Source organism: Ptychodera flava, chromosome 17 (assembly GCF_041260155.1).
Source record: "Ptychodera flava strain L36383 chromosome 17, AS_Pfla_20210202, whole genome shotgun sequence".
NCBI classification, from domain to species: Eukaryota; Metazoa; Hemichordata; class Enteropneusta; family Ptychoderidae; genus Ptychodera; species Ptychodera flava.
The window spans coordinates 8,500,306-8,515,099 of record NC_091944.1 but is presented as its reverse complement, the minus strand read 5'-3'; the positions used below and the strand labels follow the sequence as shown (position 1 = coordinate 8,515,099).

Genomic DNA, 14,794 nt, shown 5'->3' with positions numbered 1-14,794 from the left:
CGGCAATCAGTCCACCAACCGGCGCTGACATTCCTAACCGTCATGTAAATTGCCTGTCCGCACCATTTGATATGCTAATAATACTCATTTGCGATGCAAATCCCTCGAGCACTTAGCATAACATAGTCAATGTCATTAGCATCTCAACTTGACATTCCGTCCAGCTGGGTACGTGGCATGCGCACCTGCCACCCAAGGACGTTGCCCAAGCCCATGTTTAGTACGGGTGGGAAACCCGTATCTTTAACCTCATGTCCCTTCTAAGTACGCCTGCGCAGGGCGTATTGTCATCCAAGTCGGTGACAAGCCAACCCGAGAGGTGACAAGCCAACCCGACAGATTGCCCATTAAGCAGTAATGGACTGGCCGTCTCGTTCTTGTACGGCAACGAACAGTGCTTCAGCGGCTTGTTTAGGTCATAACCGTCGCCTGCCGAGCGGCTTACCCAACTAAGGCGGTCAAAGATGAAGGATGCCAAAATTGTCAACGGCTGTCTCGGCCTCGTCCGTTGGGCAAACATGGCTCCTTTCAAATAACGTGGCCAGCACGTCTACGTCATCAGCGGTGATGACGACCCGTCATTGACGCCCGAGTGCGTAAAACTCGGAATATACCGACAGGTACCTCTACCTGAGTCGGTCATACTACGGTATAAACCAAACACAGGTCTGCCAACTCCCGTTAGACTCGGCCGTTAGCCGAACTTCACAGGGATAACATAGGCGTAACAAGTCGGTGAACAACGGTTCACGCACCTAACCGCAGCCGCCAAGTCGGTGAACAATGGTATCAAATTTTGAGGCCATGTTCCTGAATGGCAAGGCTGAGGCGGTGTGTTTCGTTGCACGGCTTGAACGTCTAGAGCCAAGTGCAGCCGACAACGTCCGACATCTGAGTGGGTAGTCTTTTCGAGAAGGTAACAAGTCGGTTAAAAGCGGTGGTTACCCTTCACAAATGTCGCTCAAGTCCGTTCGGATCAGTTCCATGTCAGGGACTAATCAAGCCGAGTCCGTCAAATCCGTCCGCACTTCCCGTCAATCAGGACCAAGTCCGTGATTTTCGTCTCGCACCATTGGCAAAAAATTGCACCGCCAGCTGAGGCGGTCTTAGGCGGTTGCCTTCGAGAAAGCCGAGTCCGTCAAATCCGTCCGCACTTCCCGTCAATCAGGACCAAGTCCGTGATTTTCGTCTCGCACCATTGGCAAAAAATTGCACCGCCAGCTGAGGCGGTCTTAGGCGGTTGCCCTTACAGATTAGCGTTGCCGCGACGGTCAATTTCGGCCGCCATCTATGTAGTGCCTCCGAGCCAAGTTACCCCAAACTCCGCTAGAATACGTCAACGTGCTAACCTGCCAAGTACGCTACTCGTCCCCCCAAAAAAAACCAGTCCCCCACGGGTGGTGGGGGACTGGCTGGGTAGCTTCCGCACCTTTCCCTGTCGTTGGACTCTCTGTGAACCCATTTCGAGAGCAAACGCCGTTCCTCGCCCAAAACCTGTCCTCGAACGACCCCTAGCGCGAGCAAGGGTTTGCTACACGTAGTTCCGTCGACTAGGCAGGAAAGGGGGTACCAAAAAGTAGCCCGATTTCCACCGCCTTGGCAGGATAACGGCCGTGGCTGCTCAGATTCTAGCTACACCGATTTCAGCGATTTTTCACCGACTTGGCAGGAAAGGGTTAAAGCTTCAAAATGAATCCACACCAGCAGATACCTGTATCAGCAAAGTATTGTAAAATCTTGATAGTCAGAATATCTGTAGCCAATGAGCATTCTGCCCTAAAGGAATTCATTCAGCCCTAGCTGTTCATTGATTTCAGATTTACATATAAGTAAGGGCTTGGCAATAGTTTGCAGTTCTACTGCTGTTTCATAAGTAAACATGACTGACATTCCCCTTTTTACCATATATGGACATATGTAAATTTGCAGTGACTGAGTAAGTTTAGCATCCTCCCTCCCTCTGTTTTCACAGCTGGAAGATATGATATCAGATCAACTGAAAGACACAGAGATTGTTTCCCTGCTGTCGTGGTTAAAGGAGTATGAGTAAGTCCAAATTTTGAAATATGAATATCTTTTTAGTTATGACCGTTGGTTCCCCATTCAAAGTGAATATTTTCAGGGAATTTTTCAGGCCGAGTATGAATGTACTCCAAAAGTGTTTTTAGACATGTTACAAGATTTGTGAAATATTTGTAAACTCTAGATTCAATAATTGCAGTTTAATGACTTTCGTAATTTTTACCTTTTTTGCACATATCCAACAGAATCTAGTTGTACCGAATGTACTTTTTCAAAAACTCAACTGTGTTTGTACATAATTTTGCTAGCTTTTACCAAAAATGTGCATTTGGTTTGATGTTGCGGCAGAGAGAAAAAAAATCACCAAAATAGTGACTTCATTCATTAAGCGTCTACATGTACATGTACCGCTATGGGGTGGTGAGAAATAAAACCCTTTACTACTCCAAGCTAATACTCATTTTCAGCCTTTCAAAATCTGCTCTTTTTTTCCCTTTGCAGGGGTCCAGAGTTGATGCAAAATCCAGATCTTCAGGTCAATCTGGTCAAACTGGGACCCCTTCTGAGAGAAGAAGTTGTGGATTCACTGCTGAAACAGTGAGTACCAACGCCATCCCTGCATCCAATTATTACTCTGAATGTAGTAAAGTTAATATACCTACATATTTTTAAAGTTTTTTCCTGAATTTTATGTTGATGGTTAGTCACATTATCTTTCACCACAGCAAGCTGGAGATTACCCACAATTCAAAATGATTTATATTGCTTCCTGAAGTCATACAAATCTTCCGTGTGTATAGAAATTCAGAGAAGAGTTTCATTAAATTTGAGAATGTAGTTTTAGTATTCTCTCTGTTTCCATTGTAAATTTGCAGTGAACTGATATCTGTATGAGGATAAACCAACTTGCTAATTTTTCAAACTATTTTACAGACAGCCATACAAAACAGTCTAAGTGAAAAAAGATTAAAAGGAGAGTCTTGTTATGACTTTTTGAAGTTTACAATGACGATTTGTTTCATCATTAGGTACTTGCAGACGATGCATAATAATATACAGAAATGGATGCGGAACACGTTAGATACTGACATACAGGTGAGAAATGCTGATTTGTCCTATCACTACAAATGAACAGCGCATCAATATCTATCATATTTGCTGTAAGCAATTTTCAAGTAGACTTTTCTCAGTGCTTAGAGCATATCTCGCAACTTCCAAAAGATTGGGTTTTTTCCTTGTCTAAAGTGTGAAGATGTACATTCTTTGATTGATATAACTATGACCAATCAGTGTTGGTGTACATTGAACGGCCAGGACTGGCGGTTGATGAACAAATGATATATGTCATGGTATATGCATTATTAAACTTAATAAACACACATACAGTCATTATCAAAATGATGCTGAAGTCCTGGTAGAGATGAGCCACTCTTTAGTGTTTTATTTTCATTCTTTACAGGACTGGCACAAAGACATTGAACCAGAAGCTGATGAAAAGGGATTCTATCTGACCCAGCTACCTGTCATTTTGTTCCAAATGATCGAACAAAACGTATGTATGCTTCCTATGTAAATCACATTCTTAGCTAGACTTTGCTTTCAAACAAGGACATGGTTTGTGTGATTAAGCGTGAATTCGAAATGGAGGTCATTTCCTGTCACGCTGTTCTTTTTGTCGTGTTTGCTGGCAGTGAAAATGCTTCAGCATATTCAAAAGCTAACTGTAGCAGACCTCTTTTATTCTGACAATATTTTGCCTGACCACCTTGTGTAAGTGTAAATGTTTTGTGTATCAGGTAACTTATGGTTCCAACACCAGAATTAGCCTGTTCACACAAACACCAGAGGACAGGACTACATCCGGGTAATTTATTGAAAAAAATTCGCCTTGTGAGGGCGCTATACACATACATCAGTACCATCTACTGCATTAACCACCCTCATCACTGTCATCCCCCACTGCGTATAGAAATGGTTAATCCCAACCCATGAAAACAACGGGTTCAAACCATTGTAAAGTAGTGGAAAGATTGTACGTTCTTCTCATTTTTCAATTTCCACCTTTTAAGATCTCTCCTTCTTTTCCTTTGCATTCATTAGCTTCAAGTTGCAGCCCAAATCGGCAAAGACTTGACAAGAAAAGTTCTAAATCTCTGTGTTGATGAGATCAAGTCGTTTGTTAACATGTACAAAGGTAGGAACATACATGTATGCAGTAAATCACATAGCTATCTTTAGTTGATTCTCACTCATAATATCTCTGAAAGTGCATTCTTCATATTCTTCATGAACAAGTACTTGAATATATCTGCCATCTTCCTCTTCTGTATCTTATTTTGAATATCGTTTGTATAGGGTTACACAGTCTATGTGTACTTCAGGAATCTTCCAGACATAGAGCTCTTACACAAGTTCCTCACAGTATCGGGGATGTTACCAAAATGGCTTGATTGGGCCAACATTAAGAGTTTTTTAAGCATTTTAATAACTAATAAGTTTTATAACCTAGATGTTTATAGTGATCCCTGCGTATTCAACTTCTAGAAAATGTTCATTTGTTTTTGTCATTGTCTACTTGTGATTAGTTACAGCAATTTACATTTGTCCCTTTTCATTGTTATTTTTGGGTTTTTCCCTACACATACTGATTTATTATCTTTTCTGTCACATACTTTCCTATCTTATTATTATCAGTAAGTCACTGCCCCAAGCCACTGTTGATGAGTAAATAGATAAAACAGAACAAAATGACACCCTCCATTCCCACATGCACAATTCAACTCTTGATTTCCACTTCCATATGCACATGTACAAACTCTTTGAGGAAAATGATTGGGTCCATGCCAAGATCTTTTGATGGAAGTTGTCACACAGGTAACATTATTGAAACTGACCATCATGTTGGCCTTTACCCCCCCCCCCCCCTGATAATGCCATTTCATCTAATGTCTCAGCTTTGAGTTCTCATATTTACCCTTTCCAGCCTCCTATGTGAAACCATCTCCTTTGATCACAGGCAAACACTCCGTTTCACATCAGGCGGTGTAAATTCCATGCAGTAAGTAATTATCTCATACCTTTGCTTGTTACCTTACCCATACTTACAATACCTGTTATACTCCTCTTAACACAGATGCCATATACCAGTACAAGAACAAGCATCTAGAGGACAGAAGTCAACCAAGGTACTATATTCACTACATGGTGAGTAAATATCAACATTTTCAAAGCCTAACATTGCTCAATTACAAATATTTGATCATGATGATGTCAAGACAGATTCAGAAGATTAGCTCTGGATATAAATTAATCATGTCAAGTTTATCGTTGCAAATTTTGTTTTTTTTATATATCTACTATATTGAAGGATATGTTGCAGTGTAATCCATCTTGCCGTGCTCCATTGGGCATTACTGAATAGCTGTTCATGCAGATTTTGCAGGTTGTGTATGCCGTAAAAATCCTGTAAATAACTTCTTTCTGCCATTTCTTTTTATCAGGTGGCCATCATCAATAACTGCAAGAAATTTATTGATTTCACCAAACAGCTTGAGGTAAGAGTCCAACTCTGTGATGTCAACAACATTCTAGCTTACCCAGTAATGTATCAAGTATGGAGATTGACATGCACTGTATTAATTTCCTTGGTGTGTAAATGAGACTTCATGTATTGAGAAACCACATACAGTAGAAAATATCCAAATCTGCTAGGTGTATTACAAGTAAACTTTAATTTGCTTTATAAAAGGACAGGGCTGTGTACAAACATTTCAATTTTCATATCCTTCTCTTTGTTTACCTGTAAAAATCATTGCAATTTCGGCATTGGAAAGATGGTGCTTGTTTCAAGAAATAAAATTGGATCAATATTTTTGATGGATCCAAAAAAGAACAGCAGCCACTTTTAATTTCAAATGTTAAGTACTTTTCAAAATGGTTTTTCTTTAATCCAAAAATTTAAATCTATATTTTTTAGTAATTCATTCAATTATTTTAATATCAACAAGGAAGACTTCAAAAATACACTTCTTTGAATCACATCTGTGCCGATTGCTAGATCAAATACAATTCAAAATTTGTTACACACTTTGTTATTTCTAGACATATGAAAACAATCAAGAATACTTTTTTTTGACTTTGTACAAATAGATACGCTACAAGAAGCCAGCCACTGATGACAAGGAAGGTTCTGGTAATATAACAAATGTTGGAGATGAATTTAACAAACTGGCAGTCAACAGGTGAAACTTCTATCTGATTTCTGTAAACCAACCATCTTTGACACTTTCACCCATTTTCTTTAGGTAATCGTAGGGTTGTACCAAATTATGGTTGTGCAAGGGTGAATCTCTTGATCCTATCAAACTGTATAGGGCTGATAGCTGATTACATCAGAGTTAACTCATCAATATGCAAAAATAAATGTTTGTCTGAAATTTTTGACAATATTTACACTGACTGACTGAAATGCTGGAATTGGTACTTTATTTAAATAATTATTTAAATAATATGTTATCACGATGTAATTGTAAATATCTCATTTCATTTGATCTGGTGACAAATGGCAGAAAAATTAACAAAACATGCAACAAGCAAAATTTCCCTGAATTTTTGTCGACAACAACCACTTTCTATTTTTGAGTGCAAAATCTTCAAGCACAATCAAACGATTATTTTGAAAAAGGAAAGAGCTTTATCAGACTGTAACGTTTCCTCAAATCGCACTCAAATAGCTGACTAGCCATTGATTAAACACATTGACTTACAAGGAAAAGATGTAGGATAAATGTTGCATGCTGTAGTGGATGTTCTGATATTTCTCAAATGGATGGCAAATTTGTGGCCAAGGAAGTTGTGGAGTTCACAAAAGTTGTATTCGCCTCAGTCAAAGAGATGGGAGAATGGCTTGTCAATTTGCCTGGTGAAGCTAAATATAAACACACCTTCAATGTATAGACATTATGTACGATGATTTGAGTATATCAATCTTATAATTACATGCACTTACATGTATCTTTTCAGTTGCAAAGTTTTGTTGGATGAAGTGTTCATGGACCTGGAGTCACACTTTCAACAGATTCTCACAAGAACTTGGTGAGGTCTTTTCGACATATTGCTTGTATATAGATGTACAGTAGGCTTGATAAGTGGCATGAGTCAGACTTAGCTGTAGTGTGAGAAGCCGTAGGCTGACTGTCTGCAGCTTGCCTATCTTGCTGTACACAATGACCATTAAAGGTATACTGTCACCTGTTCCAATTTTGCCACAGTTACTATGGAAAGAGAAAATCTAACCAATCACAGATTTTAAGCGGGTGGCCGCTTTTTAAAAACAGCGCCCTCACATGGGCATTTTGAATACCAAGGAACAAATTCCTTTTTCAAAATACCTTTCACCTGAAGTTTTTGTATGATCTGAGATGTTAACCATAATGACGTTCCTCATTTAATTCAGGTTACAACTGCCCACATCCAATGCAGTGGAAACCGTCTGTGTCACGATAGAAGACTACTACCACGACTTCCTTCATCTGAAGACGGATTACTTCAACTCATTAATGAAGAACGCTGAGAACAAGGTTATCCTGGCGTATCTGAAGGCTCTTACAGAGAAGTATGTATCACTCAATGTCAAGGTGCACTGTGAATATCCATCAACAAAACCTTGGTCTCTTGCAACAAATTCTAATGTCATAATGCGGCAAAGATATTGTTTTTCAGCGTCTGTGTATTTCTGTGCCATAAGAAAAGTCTTTGTTCTTGTTAGTAATACACTATACCACTTCAAGCATAATGAAAGCTTTGCATGGAATTTTGACACACAGCTGTTCTCATTATTTAGACTTCCATGCACACACATGCATTTAAAGTTTTGCATGTTAGTTTAAAATGATACATTACTGGTTTATGCCATCATGATATGGCTCTCAGTCATGTGTAAACCTTTCAAATGCACAACTTACTCACGTCATAGGGATCATTGTCCACAGAATTCAGAATCATCCATGTACTTGTTATGAATTCAGAAGCTTTTAGGACCCAGTACTGTATTTTGTTGTGTACTACTTCCCAAAGCATAATAAAACACCTAGCATTTAGCTTGCCAACACAGCATCTATATGTGTAAAATGCACTGTCATTGTTTACATTTGAATTCTAGTGCAAACCAGAATTCCCTTGTCAACAATAACAACGCAGTCTACACATGTACAGGCTGAGTTGACAAGCTGAATACTGTGTATCTCAACATGCTTTGGTGAGTAGAACAAGAAGCTGTGGTCGATATTGAAAACAAAAATAGTAAAAGAATCATCAAAAGTTACAGCTGTATTCTTTGTACGTGACAGCTTGTAAAGTTCTGGGCATGTGTTTATGTACATTGCTTGCAGGTGAATTAACTTCAAGAGTTGCATGTGTACACCTACATTTCGACTTGTCGAAAATATTTTATGAGATTTATGAGAAAATAATGCGTACACACACATTTTTTGCAGGCGAATTAATTTCAAGAGTTACGAAGAGAGGAAATCGGCAGCTGAGAAAATTGAAAGTGAAGCTGAACAGATCCAGGGCCTGTTTGAAAGACTTGCCCCGGATAACAAACAGGTTGGTGCCATCGTGTTTCTCATGGATATTTTGTGGAGTTACATATATTTCAGTCCCTGATTTAGTAAATGGAACACAGCATGTTGAACATTGGAATTTCTTTGCCTGGAGTAGCTGACCACGAGCCAGATATCAGGATGTCCCAACAAGGCCAGCATTGTAAAGAATATTTTTATAGACATGAAATGAGATCTTTTCTTCGTTATTTTAATTACAATGCATCACATTTTTCAAAAGGACTCGCCACCATGCCAGCCAATCACCATGCTGTCAGAGTTCATCAAACTGAAAGATACCTCAATGATGTCACTGGAAATCTCGGTGAGTGATTTATATCTTTCCTTCTTGAAAATAAGGTAATGTGTTCAAAAATATTCTGCCTTTAAAGGTAGAATGTGCCTCAGGGACAGATATTCAGACTTGCAAACTTTTACAATGTATTCTTTTGGCCTACCACTTGTGTGAGGGCTCATTTAACCCTTTGAGCACTGAAGTTTAATTTTTGTCTCCTTTACAAAATATACCCCAGTCAAATTTTTTTCAGATTTTTGCTAAAATTTTGATAAAAAACTGTAGCCATTGGCATGTAATGCCCATTTGCTCCAAAATTATCAAAGCAAATACAAAAAATTAATACAAAGCTGTAAAATGCTGCAATGAAATTTTGGTGGAAAAAAGTACAGCACTCAAAGGGTTAATTTAAGTAAAGTTTTCACTGGCTTAGTTTGTGAAAATCAGGAAAGTTATTTTCCTTCATAGAGGTAACACATGGATGTCAGCCATTTTGAATTTCAAATATTGGTAAATGTTGGGTAGTATGTTTCTCAAGTACCAAATTTTGAATTGTAACCCCTGATTTTTTTCTGAGGATGGTTGAAATTTTGCTTTAGGAAAGTTTGAGCAAAAGTTCAAGTCTTTCATTTTTGAGACACTGGCTAAGACAGAAAACAGAGTCAGTCTAACAAGGGTTAATGTCTACAGACCTGTTTTAATCATGCAAAAATCACTTGCTGTAATACTATTTCTTGTTTTTCTTCTTGTATGTGTAATAAACCAAACTCAAAATATCCTCAATTTTCCAAGAGTTTTCTTTGAATAAAACCAATAAAAGACTGAAAAAGTATAACTCTGTCATAAGTGTTGAAAGTGGCATGTAAATTCAAACATTTTATGATCATTTCAGATTTCTTGCCATTTTCAAAAACTGATCATGTGACAGAGAAAGATTACAACTACAAAATTTTGGCCACTGTGTGTTGTGCATTCAAATAAATGGCCGGCATCATGGTTATTTCCTTTATGATCATGATGTGTATGCGTACACATTGTGATCATACTGCATTTTTTGTACTTTTCCGTTGGGGCGCCATTTTATGAGTGCGGCACCCGTTTATTATCAAACCTGTTAAAACGTGTAGGCATGGTCCAAATCAGACAGCAGTGATACTTCTATACATGTCCTTCAGTTAGTATGTTTACACGAACCAACTTTGGTTTGAAAATAAATTTATGAAAATAATGCATAATATTCTTAGCTCCTGGGGCTTTGTATGTTGAAATACAAATGTATCGATTGCCCTTGCCAATCCAATGCCTTGTTCACTGTGTTCATTGTCATTTGTGACTGATTCTAGTCCAGACTAGAATTTAGTTGTGAACAACACATGGCATCACTTACATACAGCGAGGTTAACACAGGGCACTTTGGAATGAATTTGGAGTAGAATAAAACACTATGACTGTACAGACAGAACAAATACTTGGAAGTACTTCAAAATTGGCAGGTAATGGATTTGGTTAGCCCAGTTTACTAATACTAGAAATTATACCACCAGCATGGCATTACACTTAAGTTAATCAAACATAATCATTTTTTGCGTGTTCATACACTGTACATATAGTTGTTTATGGTCACTTTATGTGTAATGATCATTTATATTAGGTCTTCTTATTGTTCAACCTGTCCACCTCATTGCCTTTTACTCAACCTGACCCTCAACATGGAAAAGAATGTGTTTGGGTCATACCATTCGGTAATAAAGGGACTAAGAAAGGCATATCAAATGACCATTTCTGTCCTTTGAGAGTTCTCAGATTTCTGATATTGTACTCTTGGATTTTTTTGTGTTGATTTTATCACAACAATGAATCAGGCACAGACTCTGCTTAATTTGTTTATTGTTTCGTTTTTATTTACCTTAGACACTAGCCGCAAAGTATCCAGACGTGCACCACGAACACATCATAGCAGTGTTGATGATTCGAGGGGATCTCAACAAATCAGAGGCAAAACAGGTAAAAGCACGACATAAGTCTTGGTTATGGAAGAGTGTGCCATGCACAAAAACCGACAACGCACCATTGATACTGATCAAATTGTCATTAGAATATTCATACTCAAAAATTTGTACAGTACAATGCTTTGTTGGTGTGCTACCTGTGTGCTGGGACTAAAGTCCCTCCTCCCGGGACCTATCAGATTGCTGTATTTGCACCATCCAAATACTTCAAGTAACTTGTTATTGAGATATGACACAATTCGCCATGAAAAATTACCTACTGTCCTCCTGTTTGTTCAGGTCAGCTGTTCAAATGTCAAAGTTCATATGCTTGTATTGTATACATTTAAGTTCTATTTTCTATGTCTTATTGCATTTTGTTTACCAAATAGATATCATCCAATCTTAGCAGAGATGTTATTAATTCCCTTTATCAAGCCATCTTGTCGTTGAAAATGTCACTATTTCGAAGGATTCGGTCTATTGTTCACACTTTTTTGTACACTCGTTTGCAACGAGCATTGCTTGCAAGTCAAAAAATTAATTAGTTATTATAATCTTACAATCTACATGTAAGTTTAAAGTTTTTTGCAAATGTTTAGAAAAATGTTCTGAGGTCACTCTTCGGCAAGCATTTTTACATCAGTTGCCTTTGATTTCAAACCATCATTTGGCAAAATACCAAAAGATACAACAGCTAATGGGGCTTAAAGTAAGTATATGTACTTTGCCACATAAGAAATCTTTCTCAGGACACAAATGCATATGTTGATCCTGTTTTCCTTATTTCCAGTTGGTGACGGAAACACTCGGCGATTTCAGTGAAGAAAGCAGAGCTAACGTCCCAAAAGGAATATTTTCTGGAGTACCCATTCCAAAATAACATTCCTTGCACAAATGCCATGGACTCGGAATCAAACGCTACAGGCGGTTAAGGCACGTCTGTTTCAAACTTTGCAAATATCAATCCTTCCTGTGATGGCCGCCACAAAATATATAGACCATGGTTGCTTCAAAAGCTTTAAAAGCTCTTTGTCAAATGGTCAACATTGAAGAATTAGATCAAGGCAATGAAAGAATCATGTTTGATTCGACACGGATCATCAGAATGTCAATAATATCTAATACTCCCGTGACTGAATTATAATGTGGTTTCTTACATGGATGTTTGTATGTTTTATGCGGCACAAGTGTTCGTAAAAATGTAAACATTCAAAACAAAATGTCTATAACTTTGCACATGATGTTCCACAGTAGTGTGGTAGTGTTACTTGAATATTACTATCACTTTTTTCCATGACCTTGGAATACTATAGAATATCAATGTACTGCCGAGCAGTCAGTCTAGTAATTGTGCAAAGATTTTAGCATACTGGATTTTGTGTTCAAAGCACAGTGCATTCGTTTCATTTCTGCCTATTCAAGATATGTGTGTAGTCGTTCATTGTCATCAATTGACATTGAGTAAGCCATGTTTGTCATATATCACAACAAGGACTTTGGAAAGTACCCTTTGAAAAGTTCTGAAGTTGTGATCAGAAATGAACAACTTCAAAGATGTCCAACCAACACGGTTGCACCCCTTTCTTGATGCATGTACACTAAATAATGAAGGGACATGTAAATTTCAACAGAAGACATAAAGCAGACCATTCCTGATCTAGGATTGGTCAATTCATTGGCTACATTTTGTCTTATCAGTCATGTTGAACATAAATGCTAACCTTTCACCCCAGTAAGAAGATCCACCCACTATATTGTAAACAGTACAGATATATCAATGTCTGCCCAGTGAAAGGGTTTTTATATGTCATGTCAATATTAGGCGCAATTATCATGCATCCTTTCAATAAAAGTTGAAAGTTTTTCCTTCGCTCTTAAAGTCTCTGTCAATTAGTTTCGTTATGTGATACCATTAATGTAAATGAGGCAATGTGACATTGAAGCAGTTCTCACCTGGTAGATTTATTTCAGTACCTGCGTGTCATTAAAATGCACCATGGCAAATGAACTACATTGCGTTTCACCTCAGAATACTAGTTAGTCCTGAAACAAAAATTTGGAAAGGCTAAAATCCTGTTGCATAATCATCAATTGAATTTACAAGGGTCCTATGTTACCCTGAAATATCTGTCACTTGAGGGCGCTCTCTATGCTGCAGATGGGTGAGCCAAGAGAGTGCCCTGAAGGGACAGACCTTTTTCATCGTCTATATTGTGTATGACTTGTGTAAATTGCACATGATAATCAAAATAGAGCTCAACTCCATCCCTACTAAATTCAACAAATTTTATTTGTCATATGGTTATTTTAGTTGTTCACAGCCCTTTGTAGAAAGCTATAAAATTTGAAACACATTGCACACTCTGAGCTCCAATCTTGTTGATTCAGTGCACATATGACTTTTGGCCCCGCCATGCTGCGAGCAGCTACAGGTTCTTTCACTTCTGTTTTAAACCACATGCTTCCACTATAAATTGTCTGAATTCTTGGAAGATGCTTTCACAAGAACATCTTGTTTTTTACATGTATAATCTCATCTATGCTGTACTCTTTCACGTTTTGTTTTCCTACCATGTGGTGATGAATCAGAGGTGAAATGTAGCATCGTGATTCTGTGCTACCATTTTTTATCAGATTTGACATACCCTCATGTTTGGCTTATCCTAGTAAATATACACTGAGTGCTCCTAAAGGAGATATTTTCCACCGAAAAGGAGAGTGAAAATGTGAGCTATTTGTGAAACATGAAAACAGCAATTTCTTTTGCTACTTTATATGACTGTAATGAGGATGAGGATGGTGATGTTGAGAAGGAGGAGAATGAGGATGAGTAGTGATGCTGACAATTATGTCTACTGTGAAGATGATGATGATGACGATGATTATGGTGATGATGATGATTATGATGATTATGATGATAATGACGATGACTATGATGATGGTGGTGGTGGTGATGACAACGATGATGGTGGTGATGACAATGATGCAAATAATGTTGAAGTAGACTCTTTCACAGTCCCTCAGTGACAGAGAATGTGGCCCTCTTCTTGCCTTGACTAATGAAACCTTGTGTAGACCAGCTCCAACTTTAAGTACATATAGCATCAATGTTTCCTTAATCAGACTGCTGTACATGTGGGACTGGCATAGTTGTTTGGGAGGTGGGGGCGCTCTAGTAGAGTCTGATGCTAATCTTGATGATGATGATGATGATGATGATGATGATGAGTTTGTGGTGGTGAATGTGAAATAATTCTTTCCTTCTTTGTTTGTCCACAAAATTATGTCATTCAAGTTTTATTCTTCTGGTATTTTAAACCACGAAATACCTGTATGGTGCAATTTGTTTCAAGCACTTCTTACAAAGGTTCTTTGACTGGTCTAAAGCAGGTACAGTGGACTACACAATTTTCTTACATTTTTCTAAATCATACATACTAGTACTGTTTCATACTTACATCTTACATACATCATCATATATCCATTGTACATACTCCATGTTTCATGTTTCATGTATGAAATAGAGATTTAAGTTATATATAAATCGGATAAATGTCATCATAAAATCTTCTATTGTAGTTTTGTTCATAATTTTCCAATACACCTCAAACGTTTTGTTTTTGTGCATTCAAACTTCAATGCAGTTAATTCACTTGTTATTAGGTCTCTTCCATACTTGGACTAAAAGTTGTGACCCCAATTCATGCATGCAGGTAGACAGACATAAATACGTATGCACATACATAAATACATACATGCACACTGTACATACATTCATAGATACATAAATAGATACATCCTTCCGTACACGCATGCATACATACATACATACATACATACATACATACATACATACATACATACAGAGGGACAAAGGGACAGAC

General features: G+C 37.9%; 1 protein-coding gene across 1 annotated transcript in view; it reads left to right on the top strand.

Moving 5' to 3' along the window:
- The window catches only part of LOC139115319 (exocyst complex component 3-like), a 34,380-nt gene extending 21,591 nt beyond the window's left edge, over positions 1–12,789 (top strand). Inside the window, exons 12-25 of the mRNA XM_070677341.1 lie at positions 1,973–2,046; positions 2,524–2,619; positions 3,051–3,117; positions 3,482–3,574; positions 4,123–4,216; positions 5,156–5,226; positions 5,523–5,576; positions 6,172–6,263; positions 7,045–7,116; positions 7,478–7,636; positions 8,517–8,628; positions 8,866–8,949; positions 10,831–10,923; positions 11,701–12,789. Of these exons, the coding sequence (XP_070533442.1) occupies positions 1,973–2,046; positions 2,524–2,619; positions 3,051–3,117; positions 3,482–3,574; positions 4,123–4,216; positions 5,156–5,226; positions 5,523–5,576; positions 6,172–6,263; positions 7,045–7,116; positions 7,478–7,636; positions 8,517–8,628; positions 8,866–8,949; positions 10,831–10,923; positions 11,701–11,790 (1,251 nt within the window). The 3' untranslated portion in view covers positions 11,791–12,789. The remainder of the gene's footprint in view (positions 1–1,972; positions 2,047–2,523; positions 2,620–3,050; positions 3,118–3,481; positions 3,575–4,122; positions 4,217–5,155; positions 5,227–5,522; positions 5,577–6,171; positions 6,264–7,044; positions 7,117–7,477; positions 7,637–8,516; positions 8,629–8,865; positions 8,950–10,830; positions 10,924–11,700) is intronic.
- The last annotated feature ends 2,005 nt before the right edge of the window (positions 12,790–14,794 follow it).